The sequence below is a fragment of the Acanthaster planci genome, linkage group LG02 (genome assembly GCF_054643075.1).
Source record: "Acanthaster planci isolate LZ-2023a linkage group LG02, COTS_SCS, whole genome shotgun sequence".
In the NCBI taxonomy this organism is placed as follows: domain Eukaryota; kingdom Metazoa; phylum Echinodermata; class Asteroidea; order Valvatida; family Acanthasteridae; genus Acanthaster; species Acanthaster planci.
The window spans coordinates 8,831,506-8,849,567 of NC_141778.1; the positions used below are offsets into that span (position 1 = coordinate 8,831,506).

The 18,062-nt window shown below is 43.3% G+C and overlaps 1 protein-coding gene and 1 long non-coding RNA gene across 7 annotated transcripts; one reads left to right on the forward strand and one right to left on the reverse strand.

Moving 5' to 3' along the window:
• Positions 1–1,041: 1,041 nt before the first annotated feature.
• Positions 1,042–11,198, forward strand: LOC110979540 (2-Hydroxyacid oxidase 1-like). Of its 6 annotated transcripts, none has more exons than XM_087133108.1 (9): positions 1,042–1,269; positions 3,137–3,370; positions 3,793–3,944; positions 5,653–5,908; positions 7,871–8,007; positions 8,579–8,670; positions 9,077–9,238; positions 9,546–9,615; positions 10,169–11,198. In XM_087133108.1, the coding sequence occupies exons 2-9, from the start codon at positions 3,234–3,236 to the stop codon at positions 10,231–10,233; spliced, it is 1,071 nt and encodes a 356-aa protein (XP_086989234.1). In that variant the 5' UTR covers positions 1,042–1,269; positions 3,137–3,233; the 3' UTR covers positions 10,234–11,198. The 6 variants fall into 6 exon arrangements, with proteins under 6 accessions (XP_086989234.1, XP_086989231.1, XP_086989233.1 ...); XM_087133105.1 differs by having other exon boundaries at positions 1,044–1,269; positions 3,149–3,370; XM_087133107.1 differs by lacking the exon at positions 1,042–1,269 and adding an exon at positions 1,689–1,842 and having other exon boundaries at positions 3,149–3,370.
• On the reverse strand, positions 11,081–17,961 carry LOC110979546 (uncharacterized). The gene is made up of 3 exons (XR_015424366.1): positions 17,870–17,961; positions 12,641–12,783; positions 11,081–12,180 (listed from the first exon to the last, which is right to left on the reverse strand). It is a non-coding gene; the product is annotated as an uncharacterized LOC110979546 (long non-coding RNA).
• Positions 17,962–18,062: the final 101 nt, after the last annotated feature.

The following is an 18,062-nucleotide window of genomic DNA, read 5'->3' on the forward strand; positions in this document are numbered from 1 at the left end:
AGCTTGGACCGATGCGAGAGCGGTACGAATTATCCCAGGGTGCTAGTGAGAGTCGTAGCGGCCCATCACCGCTACGTCCGAACCGATTGCCGGGCGAGACACCCCCGTGTCCCTCGCCACCCTTGTCCTGCTAACTAGCCCAGTCTTTCCCGTCTCTACGCTGAGCCATGTACACAGTGCAGCGATCTTATCATTGCGCTCAACACATTGCGGTCTGAGCGGCAGTGCGGTCGGTACATACCGGCGCTGGCCCCGTCCAGCCCTTGCTAGTCACCGTGGTGGTCTGGGACAGCTCCCACCACGGCCCGGCCTGATGAGTGTAGCCTAGCTGTGCGATGCTACACACGCGTACCGTAACCCACTCTATCTGACTTGAATTTTCAATGGTCCTGCCGAACCGTAGTTTAGTCACACTCGTACACAACTTCGCCTTTCTGTAACTTTGCCTTTTGTGCGTTTTATTATGTCAAGCTACACCTTCTTCAAATCCACATTGAACTTAGATGAAGAGAAGTGAGAGCAATAAACCAACCATACAGTTTGACTGTCACCCAAACCCCTTGTTTCACGTCCACCTTTTAGTAAATTGTTGACCCCAAATATCACTTCCCGTAGACACTAATACAGTCCGTGCTACCATCGACTTGCTATAATTTAAGGAACGCAACAATATGGAATTTGAGTGAATGTATTTGGGTCAACTGGCTAGAGTCACCGGGGTAAGGTCCATAGAGGGCCACTGAGGGTCAGAGGGAGATTGTATACTCGCAAACCACAAGTTGGTCAATTTCAGTGCAAGGGGTACTTATAAATCGATTTAAGTTGACAAAAGGTATTTGCATGGGATGGAATTATTAAACAACAACCTGGCAATCTTACTTAACGGGGGTGGGGGAGCCTTGAACAGAATGAATAGAACAAAAAGTCGTAGTTAATGAAATAAAATGCATGCAACCACAGCCCACAGGCTTGGTTCGTTTTTAGATCATTCGAGTGATTACGTCGAAGGTAGTGGTCAACTTACCCTTAAACCTGAATATCACATCAGACTATGGTCTATGCTTTAATTCAGGCGGTGGCGTGTTTGGTGCATAATACTATAAGGCCAAGCACCTTTTGTGGATAAAGTCCATTGCGATAGCGTCGGATTCAACAATCCGGGCTGTACATTTCTATCATCTGCAGGTCTCTGTGTACAAGTTCATGACGGATCCTCTTCGTCACTCTCTACTGTACTTTTTGTATAATTCTGTGATTTTCTTCATTAAGGTAAGCTTAGCCTATAATTTTTGCCTTTTTTCCTGTAAAGCTTTAGGCCTATACGTTTGTTATTTAATTTTCATAGATTAAATATGGATTTGAAGTAGTTTTTAAAATATGCCTACGGTGACTTGTTGTTTTCCTAGAGGTGTGTGTGTAGGCCTACATGTGTTTGGTTGTATACCCTTCATGTGCTTTGGTTTTCAAAAAACACATGAAGGGTTAATGTGTGCATTCTTTTATCTTTAATGAGGAATGAAAATTGGAAAAAAAAGAGTATTCGTTTCTATCATTAGCTTTTGTGTTGTACGTTTCTCTGTGTTCGCTACAGTATTAACGGGACAAACAAACATTCGTGCACTCAAGAAAATAGTCCTGGTTATAATGCAGCGTATTGCATGCAGCTTCGACATCCCTGGATTCCCGTGTACATGTATGCTACTCAGTGGAGGTACTAGGCGCCATAGACATACAGTACAGGTACACGTACGTCTACATGTATGCTAGGCGCAGGCAGGTACAGGTCGACGTGGCGTAATCCGGCCTTCTGGTTGGTTGAGAGTCCTCTTAAGATGGAGTCAAGTACGAGCGCTCCCATTGTTTAGCTAAAAATGCCAGTTTACATGTAGGCCTAAGCTCAGCTCAAGTTAGCTGTGTTGTGTAACTTGTGTCCGTTTTCTGGGCTTCGTTGCAAACATATTTTTGGTACTGCTGGCACGACAGCAGCATCAGGTCGTGATACACTGAATGGTACGGCAGAAAGTAATTATGAGTCACCAATTCGGTTGTCCAAGCGGGAGCTTTGGGCCTGCCTAACGTGCGTGGTTCCGGTGAGCTGTACATGTACAGTATGTTGTTAACCTTGTCCGGTTGGCCGTCGTGGCCATGAACCCCATATTACGTTCGTGGGACCGGGGACGACAAACCTTATTTCTTTCTGCGCATAACCAGAGCCTCATATTAATTATAGGCTGTTCACAAGACAACTCTCTCCCTGTATAACCGATTCTTTAATTTTATATTTTTTTAAGTATACTTGTCTTAGGCCTAAATCAGAATTTTTTTTACTTTCATAAATGTTGGAGACAACCAGCTTAATTTAGCAAATTTGGCTGTACATGTATTTGTCAAATGTTCGTTTATTATTTCTTGTGTTATAGAAAATTAAACACATTTGATTCAAATTGAGAAATTTTAATCAAGTCATTTGATTAAAATCACAAACCACCGTAAGCCCAAGGTCACTTACCGTATAAATGCCAGATAGATAAAAGATTGTGTCCCATGTACCCTGAGAGAACAAAGTCCTGGTATAACTTTCAACAAAATTAGAGTTTACAGGAATTTATGTAGGGCTTACATGTACTAGGAACTTTACCAGTGTGTGAAAAAATGGCAGATCACATGCACATGTATTTATTTTACATGATCTGCATGTTTCTGCTGCCAGTGCTCAGGCTTGATTGAAACTCACTTTTTTACAACTTAATTTTAGGAGTATTTGTTTACTGGCTTTGATTTCACTACATAAAACCAGCATTTCTAATCCCGGCTTTAAAAATACATACATGTGCACTTGTTGCGAAAAAGTGTATAATGCTGATACTGGAGTGCTCACAGAAGGGATTTTTCCATTTAAAATGTGCGACACCTGGAAATATTACAAATACAAGGCTGAATACATGAATGTAGGTAGGAAAAAATTCAGAATGCCGATTCAAAGCAGTGATTTTAACAAAAATGAATGGATTTAAATTGTCGTTTTCAATGACTTAATTAAATCAAGGTGATTTAAATTCGCCAATCTTGCTCAGAACCCCTAATGATTCTGGTGCATGTACATTTACATGTACAGTGTATGTTTCCTTTTCTTAAATTTTTCCTTTAGAGTGTGCGGGAATCATTTAACTTTGTCCGCCGACATTGAAGTTTCCGGAACTTCAACCAGAAGAGCTGGGCTGTTCAAATTCAGCATGGCATCGACGCCAGTCTGTGTAGAGGACTTTGAACCATACCTCAAGGTAGGCGTGTCTGACTTTGTCTGGGGATATTACAGATCGGGAGCTGATGGCGAACAGACACTGAGAGACAATCCACAGGCCTTTCAGAGGTAGGACCCCTTGGTGCTGAACAGACCACCTAAAGGTGACTTTGAGAGTGCTCATGTTCAGCAAGTAAAAGTGCCCAGTCAACAAAGTTGAAGGGGCACATAGCATGTCTGCCTTTGTTCTACCCTGGGGTATGTGTGTGTCCGGAATATTCTTGTCAACATGATTAATAAATTGCATGTACATGTACTTGAGATTACTCGTGGTGATCCCAGGTGGGTCTTGGTAGATTACTTATTAAAGTGAGCATGGTTCAAGATAATGGCCACATTGGCTGAAAAATTTATACATTGTAAATTAAATGATTCAAGAACTATTGTTGTGGAATTAGGCGTGGTATTAGTGGGGCAATTGTTTTTTTTAACTCTTCATTTTTGTTTGTTTCTGTTTGTTTCCCCAAAATACCGAATTTTCCTGGACAAAGGTATCGTCTTCGACCTCGTTGTTTGAGGGACGTGTCTCAACGAGACACTAGCACCTCTATCCTTGGTCATCGTCTTGCGTTCCCCGTCGGGGTGTCTCCCACAGCCTGTCACTGCTTTGCACACAAAGATGGAGAAGTTGCAACTGCTAAGGGTAAGCTTTACATGTAACTTGAAACATGCCATAATTCCCATTTACCACAAAACCAAGTTCCGGCCCCTGAACTCAGGTTTTCAGCTCAGTGATACCAGGATTTTAAGCATGTCCTATCAGCAGCTGTATTGATACTGGAGGATTTTGTTACTTTTATAAAGTGCAAAATGACAGTAGTGAACAATTATATCCCTGTCGCTTGACTGAACACTGGGGGGTATGCCTATACTCAACACACACGTCAACTTTCGTAAAGCTACATGAAATCTCTAATGTTGAATTTAATTTTGTGAAGTTCTACATGTACATGTAAGCCATACTTTCCACTTAATCGCTTCAGTCAATTGCAAATTTGTCGCAGTTAGTGCATATACCACTATGAACATCCAACAACTAAGAAGCACGGTGCAATAACAATGGACGCTCATTGTTAATGTACTGTGTTTCTTTTGTTAGATGTTTGTAGTGTCCTGATCTGTGCAGTTGTCTGTAAACTCTGAAACTATAGCAGAGTGAGTTGCCAACACTGTTTGCATAAATAGATCTGGCAGTAAAGAAGGGTGGGATGGCCACCTGCAGTAGGGATTTCCTGTTCAAAGTGTGCAAAACCTACAAACATTTCCAATCAGTAAAAAAAGTTCAAAAATTGAAAATTTTTTGCCTTTTAACCTCCAAAATTAAATATATTGATTTAAATCAGTGATTTTTTTCAAAAAAAATCATTTTGATTTAAATCAAGATGATTTTTTTTCAAAAAAAATCATTTTGATTTAAATCAAGATTTAAATTGGTGATTTAAATACCTAATGCAAGTTCTAGCAATGACTGTAGTTTGACCACTAGTCACCCCTTTATACCAATTCTGCACATATTACTGTCCCTCACAAACAACCCTAGTCAAAGTTCCTGACCATCTTTTTGAAATCTCAGTGTCACATATTTACCATCAATTGCCATGCACTCTTTCTGCAGTCCAGGGCAGTTACTGGTATTCAGGTTGATGGTTCACTTTACTTTACACTTACCAGAATTGTGTAATGACAGAAGTCAATGACTGCACTCAAGTCTCAATTTTTAACAAGTTGACTCAATTCGCAACAGGTAAATGACTCAACTTGACTCAAGTGGGAGCAAACGACTCAACTCAAGTCCCTCATCAGAAGACTAAAAGCTAATAAGACTCAATTCCCGATAAAGAAAACAGCTTCAGTGGGAAACATTTACAATCATTAGGTATCGATTTATCGTGTTCACATCATGTCGCCAATATGGTACATGCACCTTCAATACGTGCATACCCTAAATAGCGGCCCTGTCAATGCCTGTACAGTGTCCTTCCTCAATGGCACAGCAACCATATCATGTTGTGGACTTCCACCTTGTGATTCTGCATATATTAGGCCAGGCTGTAATTGCTGGCTAAAACTTATGCCCACATAGGGCCCATCTTGCAGGGGAGCTACTGTCTTTATTTGATATTCCTGTGCACAAAGGAATTTTGAATGGATAAACCTTACCAGTTTCGTTGCATGGCAATCTCTTCAATGCAACCATGACTCAGTTTTAGTTCGAAAAATTGATTAGATACCGTACCTCTGGAGTTCGGATGACATTGGTTGAACTTAATATTCGTCATCAAATTTACCCTATCACACCATGGTTCTCTGGTATCAGGCTGTAGTGATGAAGTGTTTGGTGCTATTTCCAGGCATATCAAGTGTTGGATCTGCCATGATTCTCAGCATGTGGTCCAACAGGACTCTGGAGGACGTAGCAGCCTCTGTGCCCCCCGACACGCCGTTGTTGCTTCAGCTCACCATTCTGCGTGACAGATTCAGAGTGGAGGCAACAATCAGACGAGCCGAGAGAGCGGGCTTCAGAGCACTGGTGGTAACAGTAGATGAACCAATGCTGGGGAAAAGAGCCCATTACCAAGACTGGGAATTTGATGTGAGAGACATTGCGTAAGTAAATAAATCTCATAAGTGACTGTGGCACTAGTACATGTAGGTACTACAGGTAGCTGTACTCTAGTGGCAGACTGTACTTAAATGAATGTTACAGTGGTTTCGATGTTCCATATGAGTGGGTGTGGCTATACATGTAGGTGCAAGACATTACATTCAACCAATCAGTTGGAAGCTACCAATAGTGTGGCAGTGCATGATTGGATGCTGGAAAAAAATCTGAAAAATATGGAAGCATTTCATTTGAGTCGTTCTCGATGTATGAAAGGGACATGTCGAAACCAATTGTCACAGCTTGAGAAAACATCAGTCTAAACATACAAAGCATCCGATGCCAGTGATGTACATGTCGCGCTTTGATGCTGAGCCTTGGCCTTAAGGCTGCCTTGTGGCTTGATTTTTGGGACCTGGCCTTAGCCTTAAGGCTTGAAGACAAAAGTCTTGGCCATGACCTTTGCCTTGACATTGTTATGATGTCATCCAGGGACAGTTTATTAGTTTGTGTTCAAATTGTGAACCCAGAATTTACTCACCGAAAACATTTCTTTAAAAGGATTAATTGCTTGCTTATTGCTAGGTACTTAAACAACAGTGAATCACCAAAAGGAAAGAAACTTTATTCCAGCAAAGTCTTCAACAGCAGGAGTTTCTTGTGTACATCACAGTTGTGCTCATAAAAACCCCAAAACGCTGAAATGCTGTTTGAAAATGAGATAATCTGAGGCCATGTTCGAAATGGGCTTCCAGAGCTACGGCTAGGTCTATTGTCTGCACGTCTCCGTGTACTTTTAATGGAGTGAAGACCTAGACCTAGCTCTAGACAACAGATTCGGATGCAGCCTGAGACACACCTGTGCGTTTTGAAGGTTTGTGTAAAACAATTCCATCCTGTCCATTGCAGCTACCCTTTAAATTAATCATGTTTTGCCATGGGGGAGGGAAACACCCTAGATTTGTACACTTTTATACAGCATGTCACCCAAAAGCTGCAGCCCTAATGGTAGCATTCAGTCTCTCCCAAGATAATACATGCAGTTAAAAGTGGTATCAAATTGAAGCTGACAGTGTTTTTCTACTTATACCACAAATTTTATTTGAAGCTCATGCTGCAGTGCAGTGACATTTTCAATTATGTAGCATATGATAGCATAATTATGTATCCGATGGAAGCTCAAACAGTTTGTCTTGCAAGTGTATGCAATCGCTCAATTTAAATCCTAACTTACCACTCAGATTTACTTTTAATTACTGTGTTCTTCACTGTTTGGATTTTTTTAATTCTAAACTTGATGAAACTGGCAGATGAATGTGTAAGTTTTTATTTCAGATGACACTGGTTGTTTCATCAATTATGCAGTGAGTTTGTTTGAAAGAAAACAACTTCAGTTCAAACTGTGCATTTTCAGTCAATAACAAAGTGATCTCATTTACTTCTGTATTAAACATTAACCACTACAAACCATACATGTATTTCAGGAGACAGTTTGTTCATTGATAGTAAATACAAGAGATTTTAACACACAACAGAACTCTGTGTAGCTCAGTATCCTCATTCTGTCGGCCATTTTCAATGGTTTAATGTGTTAAATGGAGTAAACATAGGGTTTTGATTACCACATGTGGTAATCTCCTTGGGCAGTAATACAAAAATAGTTGTCTTATGTAATGGAGATCATCTCCACAGTGCATCGTAGTATTTAAATGAAGTCTTCAGTTTTGAAGAGGTAACATTTAAAATTTCAACCCAATACTAAAATAACAATTTCCCAAGTAATTCTTTTAGGAGAAAGTAAATGTTTCTTTTAGGTTGCATGCCTGTCTTTGGGTGACAAGCTGTATAATTAGTAGTTTGAGGGCCTTGGCCTTAAGGCTCGAGGGTCAAAGCATGAGCCTTGACCTTGAGAATCAAATCCTTTGAGAGACACAACTTAGTGACTTTTGTTAATCTTCCTTGGAAAGGTTCCCTCAAATTCTGCTTCCTGGCGAGCGATACATTGTTGATCAGATACCATTTTCCGATTCACGAACATGGAACGAAATTCTGTGGCTGAAACAATTGACATCACTTCCAATCGTGCTGAAGGGTATACTCACAGGTGAGAAAGACAACTTTTGATCATCAAATATTCGTAGAGTTGATCTGGGCATTGGCATGAGTCTGACAGTGCTGAAGGAAGAGTGCCTCTGTGTTCACACGTGGAACATCCCACATACTGGTACTCATTTCCTGCACGAATAACTTTTCATCTAATTTGAATAAAGGTTGTAGCACCCTCACACATACCATGTACTGTTGGCAATGGCTATCTAGTGACTCCCCTGATTAAGGATATTTGTGCTCATTGAGCATGTTGTGCGAGTCTTGGTGGACATGGGCCTAATTAAGAACATATACAGCATCAGGCATGTCAGGAAAGGCTGTTTTCCAATAAATCCCACAGGCCCTACAGTTCACTGAACTGTAGGGCCTGTGGGATTCCTGGCAGGATTCCAATCATTTAATTGTTTAAAGTGCGACTCAAATCTACCATTAGGTCTTCTTTAGTTTAGAAATGCTTGAAGGAGTTCTGTACATGTAAAGGAGTTCTGTACACGTACATTAAAATTGAGCTGCTTTAATTTTGTGAGACTTTCTTTTCATCACCTTCTTCAATTCCTGTATTACAGCTGAAGATGCAGTGGAGGCTGTGAGGCATGGTGCAGCTGGTATCCTGGTGTCTAACCACGGTGGCCGACAGCTGGACGGGGTACCAGCTACGGTAAAGTCCAAATCAGCTACATGTAGGTGCCTCAGAATAACACGCCTACATGAAGTGGGTGCAGTCACGAGCCTCTGCCAGCGTCTGTAGTCACACATTTTATTTCCTGCTGGCAATAGGCAGATTCTTGATGCAGATTGATACTTCAAAATACATGGATATTGCTCAGTGTACCTAGACCTGACAGCTTAGTAAATTATCTGGGCTTTTCCATTTCCCACCTCTTTATACATGTAGTACTGAACTGAAAACATGAAGTGCAGAGTTGTGTGTGCAAAACGCAGTAGCGCAAGAACCAGCGCATGAACTAGCAAGTGCCGGTACTCCATTCGTTGGTTCAAAGTGGAGTCACACTTCAGTTCTCCTGTAGCTGAAATTTTGAAGACTGATTTAATATCACCAACAGATCGACGTCTTGGCAGAGATCGTCAATGCAGTGCGTGGTTCCGGTGTGGAGGTGTATCTTGATGGAGGAGTACGTAAAGGCACCGATGTCCTCAAAGCCCTTGCCTTGGGTGCACGAGCTGTCTTCATCGGCCGACCAGCACTGTGGGGCCTCGCTTACAATGTACGTATTAAAATCTTCATTGTGGTCTTAGAAAAGTAATGCCCCTACGTGTACCTCAGATTTCCAGAAGAAAGAAGATGCAGCTCTGGTCTAAAACAAGGACATGGAAATGTCACCCTTTTCAGCAGAAGCGCATTTAACAGCTAATCAAAAACAAACTTACCAGAGTGTGAATGCTCAGATTCAGGAAATGGAGTACATCGTACTAGATTGCCAGTGGAAAGCATCTTCCTGAGCAATAAACTCTTCCATGGATGTTTATTTCGAGTAAAACACTAACATTTTGTCTCAATGTTATTTTATATAGGGTGCGAAAGGAGTGGAAAAAGTTCTGGGGATTCTGAAAGAGGAATTCAGCCTCGCCATGGCTTTAAGTGGTAACTTTTGTTAGTCTTGAATTTCCAGTAACTGCTTAAGAATGTACTTGTAGTTTGTCAATATTAATTCAAAAAAGGTTTCTAATAGTTGACTACCCTTCCAAATGATGGTGTTTTGTCCTAGCCATGTTTCATGTCACCATTTAAAGTCAGTCCAGTCTTGACGCCACAAAGTTAAAATTGCAAAATACATGTAATATGTACACCATATTAACCCTAACTGAGCCGAGTTATTTTGGCGTCTCTCACAGCCGGGTGGGATGGATTCCCCTCCCCAATTCCCCCCCCCCCAGTGCGGCTGTGCCACTCCCAATTTTTAAAACCTTGGTAGGCATGTATAGACACTCCTTATCATTACAACTGTGTAGTTTGAAGTCAATCAACTAAGCAACTATATTCAGTAAACCTCAGATTTGTGCAAGTCAGATTTTCGTTGAAGTTGGAAAAAATCTGTCAGCCCCAGTTAATTCGACCTATAGTTCAAGGTTTTGCTGTACATGTACATCAGTTATGTGGATACCAGATCAAGACACAAATCTTTCCCTATTCACAGGTTGTTCTTCAGTAGCAGACATCACATCAGACTTGATCTCTATGCCATCTTACAGCAAGCTGTAGAAGCAAATGAGAACCATCCCCCTTTGTTGTTGAAGCCACACCTCAGTACCAACACAATGTACATGTGCATACATGTACACACAGCACCATACCTATTGTCCAGTGTTGTAGTTGACACAACTTAAGACCTTCACAAGACCAGCATAAAACCAACACAATACCTCCAGCCTGAATTCAAGTCAAAAGCTATTTAAATGGACTGCAACAAAATCATGTAATTTGTCATTGTGTTCAAACTGTTACTTATGCGTGATCTTGCATCTGGTCTCGTGATGGTCTCGACTACAACACTGCTATTGTCTCGGGGTCGTTTAGCGGAAGTCTCTGTACAGCTTGCCAAGCAGTTGACACCAAATGTTCCGTCTGGCAACTTCAATTCTGGGGGAAGGGGAATTTCTGGGCTTCTTTGAATAAAAGTGCACCCATTAGTGTCCTCAGAAATTTCACCCCATTTACACCTCTGCTTTCGCTGACATATAAAGTTGATTTTTTATCATCATAAATGGACATTGCTAATCAAAAATACTGCTTATAAAAAGCAAACACGCTGCTATCAATATTCTTACTTTTTTCTGTTTAGTTCTTTTATTGTCTTTCGTTTTACTTTTTAGTTTAGTTAGAACAAACAGAACTTCACATCACAATGTGAAATTTGCATTAAAGGTTTTTTTTTTGCTTCGTACGCGTCGCAGACTCAAATGAAGCCCAAATTACCAGGCCTCATGCAACCTTTCTGGGTCATTACTAAGTCTTTTGGGGGGAAGTTGGAAATCATTTTTTTGGTGGGTGGGGACAACTTTGAAAAAGCTTAAACACCAAAACAATTTTAGCACACAGAAGACTGATCTGTATAGAGGTCTGTGTTTTATTTCTTCACAAAACAATGCTAACCGTTATGGAAAGCAACTGTTATGAAACTGGAATCTAGAATTAAACTTGGTCAGGTGGCCTTGTACATATCCAAAGTCATGTTGCTGTCTCTTCTGTTTACTTGGTGATGCCGTTGTTTACTTGCTTACTTTCCCTTCTTGGACTTGATCTTTCGGAGGTAGAAATCGAGTTCCTTGCCCTCCAGGATGTAACCGTCAGCTCGTCCACACTGTCCAGGTGAAAAGAAAATTTTTCTTCAGCATTTCGGCCCTTTTTTTATTAAAAAGAGGTCATTCTGTCTCATTTTGGGGCAAGAAATGTTGGAGTATGCATTCACAAAACACCTCAGCTAGTAGATGACTTGTTAGTCACTGTTAGATTGGGGTTTTTATGGCAGTCAGTGTAACTATGACGTGTCTTCACTGGGACCACCTTGAATGCCAGAACGGCAGGCAATCACTACAAAAGTCTAATCTTTACATCATTCTGCCAAAAAAGTCTTACCCCAAAGAGTTTCTAAAACACTGTCGTGCGTCCATTTTTCATTCTAACCCTAACTGGCTATTAAAAGGCATGAGATTGCAATGGAACTCAAAACTGTTTTATTCTCTGAATATAAAACCCCATGCATAAAATGTAGGGGGAAGAGAACACTTTACTGTGCCACAGTTAGTCTTTGTCCAGCATAGTGCTGAGAAATCCACTACAACATTCTGTTCCAGTTAAACGGGTTTTCATTTCAACTTTACATATCTGAAGCTAAAATGCATGAGCTTGAAAATATCCAAGTGCATAAAATGTTGCACGCCAAATATTTCATTTCTGGAGACTTAGACGCATTCAACTGGCAAAGTTTATTGAGTTCATTTCAGAAAGGGAGACGGGTGGGGAAAAGGACAGGGGAAGGTGGAGGGGTGGGAAGAAGTGGGAGAGGAGTTTTCCTTTACCAAGCAGACTCCCTGTGCTGAACTGATCCTCAAGCATCTGGCTCAGTTTGGCTGTCTACTTGCGCTCTTTGTACTTCTTGGCTGCTTTCTTGGATCACTTCCTGTTCAGCACCTCTTCCTCTGTCTCCGTCTGCACGTTGAAAACAAAAAAAAATTACGCGCCACAGGTCCTGTGCATGCTGAGTCACCAGGTCCCAATGCACGCCATGCCCAGTGAGTCAAATCATAACGTAATATAACGTGCAAATTTGACCACATACATGTACACCAATCTGTGATGAACGCCCCAAACTCTCTCGCATTCAAGTCTTGAACAGTTGAGTTGTCTTTACAGACGACTTGGAAAACTGTCCCATCTGTTAAGTTGTCTCAGCATACAAGTTGTCCCAAGTCCAGATGGTAAATGGTCGAGTTACATCCGAAAAGACCCACTACATGTAGTCAGCTAGTGTGGCCATGTAATTACTTCACTCATAAACAAGGCCACACTTCCTCATAACAGCCATGCATATTAAGAATTAACAGATCCTGGCAGCTTTAGAAATGTAAAATTTCGAAGAAATAATGATTCTTGAAATGAGTATACTTACTTCTGCCTCTTTATTACTTATAGGACATTTCCTCGAACCCCCACTCATCGTGCTTAAAGATGAAAAAACAGCTCTGTCACGTGTCCACATCCAGGTCCCTTCACTATCTCTCCACGCATGCGCATCAGTGCTTCTTTCAGCATCTGAAAACATACCAAGGGAGAAAAATCAATGTAGAGATGCCGGGACGGAGGGTTGGAGCGAGGCAGAAGTAAGTATACTCTAGAATACTTCAAGAATCATAATTTCTTCGAAATTTTACATTCTTTCTCATTCGTATACTTACTTCTACCTATGTATTACTTATAGGACAGATTCCCAAAGCAGTATAAGGAAGTGGGAGGCAGCCTCTCTAAATTAACTACTCCTCCTGCTCACCCAGTATACAAAAACAAAAAAGAGGAAAACCTGAACCAAAGAACATTGTACACAGACAACGCTAAAAAGATATGGTTTTCACCGGTTCCTTCTAATCCTGATGAAGCAAAACTGTTCTGCCAAATTGGCCCTCAGCTCGTTTCCACAGGTCAAGACCATAGTGTCTTGCAAAGGTCGACGAACTTCTCCAGTCTACTGCTTTCATAACATCATTAATAGAGGCTCTGTTAAACACTGCCCAGGATGTGGCCATGGCACAAGTAGAATGAGCTTGGACTGAGTTTGTCAAAGGGATACCAGCAAGTCGGCAGCTTTCCTCAATTTCCTTTACCAACCAACCTGAGATGGTACGCTTGGACACAGGGTGCCCTCGTTGCTTGCCAGCAAAAGCAACAAACAGGTGCTGCTCCCCAACAGCCACCAGGGAGGATGTTCAACTGATATGGATAAAGCCCGTTTAACAAAAAGGCCTAAATTGGCATCTCCAAATTCTGGAAGGAAAATATCCTGGCCCAAATGGAGTGGAGTGGCAGTCTTAGGGAGGAAACCAGGAACAAAACATACCCTTAACCCACCAGCTTCAAAACGCAGCCTGAAGCTCGGAACATCGTTTCGCTGATGCGATAGCCAGCAGGAAAGTAGTCTTAAGGGTACAGTACTGCAAAGATGTCTCTCCTAAGGGTTCAAAAGGAGCCCGCGGCAGAGCCTGTAAAACCACATCCAAATTCCACGCAGGAAGTAACACCTGGGGGGGGGTTCTTGTGAAAGGCTCCTTTCAGAAACCTGCAAATAGTTCCATGCTGACCAATAGGCCTTCCACGAAGACCATTATGGAACTTTGAGATGGAGGATCGGAAAACACCTAGCGTCCGGTATTGGTAATTCCTTCTCAAGCAAAGACTGCAGGAAGGTGCATATTACCCCTACAGATGCTTAGCAGGATCTGTACCCCGTGAAGCACACCAATCTCGAAACACTTAACACTGTCTATTATACACCTCTCTTGTGGATGAGCTGACGTCACTCTGGATTGTGTCTATTAATAACCTCTTCTGAAAGGCCTGCCTGGCAGAGGAGTCTGCGTTCAGTTTCAATGCCATGAGATGGAACTCTTCCGGTCTGGGATGGCATACGCTGCCCTCCCACTGTTGCAGAAGATCGGGATGAGCTGGAAGCTGAATGGGAACATCCACTAGGAGGTCTAACATTCTCGGCAACCATGAGCGCCGAGGCCAATTCTATGAGGATTACCACACATTTGTAACGCTCTATGCGATCCAGAACCAAATGAATCAGTGCGATAGGGGGAAAAGCATATGCTGTCAACCCGTCCCAATTCAGAGTTAAGGCATCCACGTGAAATGCCTCGCTGCACGAGTCCCGCGAGCAAATTAGCACTGGGAGCTGTCTGTTGCTGGCTGTTGCAAAAAGGTCGATCACTGGCTCGCCCATTTTCCGGAAAAGAGACTTCACAACCGAACGAGACAGGTTCCATTCGGAATTCATCAACGTCTGCCTGGACAGCTTATCGGCTAGGTTGTTCTGGGATCCTTGAATATGCACTGCAGACAAGACGATCTGATTCTGCACACACCATAGCCAAAGTCTCCAAACCGCCATACAAAGGCTGGGAAATCTTGTTCCCCCCTTGGTTGTTTATATAGGACACCACCGTGGAATTGTCTGACTTTATTAGGACCTGTTTGCCTTTCAGAAGGGGGCAAAATTGGTGACAGGCTTTTATCATTGACATTAACTCCTTCATGTTAATGTGCCAGAATTGAACTTCGATTTGCGACCACAGACCCTGGACAAACTGACTCTCCACGTGGGCTCCCCAACCATCACAGTGATCTCTGAGGCAACCCCCCTCAGGGGGACCCCCCAGCAAATTCTTCTCTACCCTCCACCACTGCAGGTGATGAAGAAGATGGTCACTGATTGGAATCAAAGCCTCCAGATTCCTCGAGGCTTGGTGCCAAAAATGGAGCAGGTACAACTGAATTGGCCTCAAGTGAAGCCTGGCAAGCCAAACTACTTCTATACAGGCTGCCATCATCCCAAGGAGCCGCAAGAACTCCTGAGCGGCAGCCTGACTCCGATCCATAAACTGATTTACAAACTGTAACAACTCTACCTTCCTCTCCTGGGGAAGACAAACTACATTCAGATTGGTCTTGAAGTAACCGCCTATATATACAAGATTCTGGCTGGGAGTCAAAGTGGACTTCCCCTTGTTGATCAAAAAACCGCAAATTTCTAACAGAACAAAAATTTTGTTGACTCCTTCTTGAGCTAGAACCTTGCTCGGAGCCCTTATCAACAAATCGTCTAAATATGGAAACACATGGGCCCCTTCCATTCTCGCCCTAGCCACAACAGGTGCCAGGATTTTCGTGAACACTCTCGGTGCTGACGTGAGGCCAAAGGAAAGAACCCAAAATTGAAAAGTCTTCCCCAAGATATGGAACCGCAAAAACTTCCTGTGACATTCCCTCACTGGAACGTGCATGTAGGCATCCTTCAGATCTATTGCACAAAGCCAATGGAAGGGTTTTACTGCTGTCTCTATTGACTGGAGGGATTCCATCGTGAATTTCTGCTTCTTAATAGACCCGCTCAGAGATCGTAGGGTGAGGATTGGTCCTTAACCCCGAGAAAAAAATGTTGAATAGAACCCCTCGTTTTTATTGATCTGAGGCACAGGCTCGATGGCGTTTTTGCCTAATAAGGCGTCGACCTCGTCGAACATAACAGAAGAACCCGTTGCCAGTGAGCCGACAGAAGTTTTTTGATTCCGTTGAAATCAGGCATTTCCTGGAATTCGGAAAGATGACCGGATCGCACGATCTCGAGAACCCATTGGTCGCTTGTAATGTGTTGCCAAAAATCCTCCCTTTTTTTAATTCGACCCCCACCTGATCCTCTGGTTGAACAGGAAGGGCCCGCATTATCCTACTGTGGTTTAAAGCAAGAGGTACCTCCAACATGGGCACTACGCCAAAAAGGCCCTCTTTCCTGACAACCCCTTTGGAAGTTGACCTGTGGGCTCCGAAAATTACTCCCATCCAGCAGAGGTCTCTTGGATGGACCCCCTTGGAAACCATGGTTAGGGGATTCCCTCTGAGAGGAGGAAGATTTTCGACGGAGGACATTGGTGGACTTGGGCTTGTACGCATGCCGGTACATCGCAGTATGAAGGGGAACACGACGAAGGCCATCGGTTCCATCGAGCTGGCTATCTACCAACTTGAACTCCTCCAATACTTCTTTGAGGTTGTTACTACAGAGATTACCATCCCCAGTAATGGGAGCCTTCCTGAGCTTTGACTTGGTATTATCGTCCCAACGTGTCTGCTGAAGCCACATGGTGCGTCGGGCTAGTTTGGCATTGACCGCTTCCCTCACCTGAAGGTCTGGCATATCCAGAGTGGCCTCCTGAGCCATAGCCAATGCCCGAGAAACTGAACCAATATCAACCTGGTCCTTCAGATCTTCCAAGCTCTGCTGGTCAAGAAAATTCTGGAGGCACCCCTCCAGCTTAAAACTTTGCTTGGAGGCCGCTTCTAAAAGCCAAAATTGATACACAGCACAAGCCATTCCAATGCGAGCTTCCTTCTCTATATTCATGAAGCGGCGATCCGTCACATTCAAGGTCTTATCAGGGAGCTTGGGAGCCTCAGCATGAAACCCGGGAACCACCCGGCTGATCTCATGGACCAACAGAGGGTCTAGCCTGGAGGGTACCATATATTTCCTGTAGTCCTCCTCTAGAATTTTGTACCTTGTTATCGCAGATGCCCAATACAGGGGAATACGCTCTGGATTCTCAGCCCACAATTTTTCAATCAATTTCTTATGACGAGCTGATGTAATCTCAGGGTCTTCCCGTTCCTCGAAGTGGGCATTCTTTATTGGAAGGGAATGCGCTGCCTCCTTTACTACCTCAAAGAAAGACTCTGCATTGACATCGAGGCCCTCGACCACCAATAGAGATCCCTCCAAATCACGGTCAGCCCCATGAAGCGGGCCAACCCCCACTTGACAAACCGAATCTTCAGGCCTTGGATGAAGTAACAATGAATCGCCACCGTCATCACGCGTAAGGTTGCTGTCATGGTTGCCCCCACGTTGCAACTCAGAACCTCTAGGAGCGACAGACTCAGAGCCAATGGAGCCCCCCACGGGACGCCCTGGCTGAATGTGCCTCATACCCTGACCTTCAATAGAAGCCGACTGGCCAAGGGGAGGGGCCTCATCACCCAAACGGGAAACAGTACGAGGGTGACTCCTTTTGAAGGGCCCAACTCCTGGGCCAAACCTTGCATCATACTCCGCATCATATGTTGCATGCATTTTCAAAGTCATTGAGACTTTGTTGGAACTCTACCCTGTCGACAAACCGCCCCACGGAAGCATTGGTGGGGCTGCACTGAGCCCTTGGCGATGACAAAGCCGCTGCCTTATCTGCCACTCTCTGTTTGTTCTTTTCCTTAGCCTCATTAACAAAGGAAGACCATAATTCTGAGGATAAACAGCCCATCTTCAGACACAGATCGGAGGTATGCCCATTAGAACCAAAACGGCATTTAAAGCACAGTGAGCGTGGGTCATCCACCCCCAGAACCTTACGACATGTTCCACTGGAACACGGTTTCGCCATTACGTTAGGACGCGGGCTGTCAGCCATATTTTCCCGCTCCGTACACTCGGTAGCCGCCATGACGGGAACTCCCCACGAAAGATCCGCAGACGGGCTAAAATTTTGCTTTAAGCTGCCACCTACAGCAACAGAGCAAACTATAATACTAATCGACACCTAACAAAGGTGTACAAATTACACTTACTCACCCCTGATGTGCGCCTATACCCGTCAATTTCTTAGAGCTTCTTAGTTTTTTGGGGACACGAGAAGATGCTTAAAGAAACACTGGTGCGCATGCATGGAGAGAATAGTGAAGGGACCCAGATGTGGACACGTGACAGAGCTGTTTTTTATCTTTAAGCGCGATGAGTGGGGGTTCGAGGAAATGTCCTATAAGTA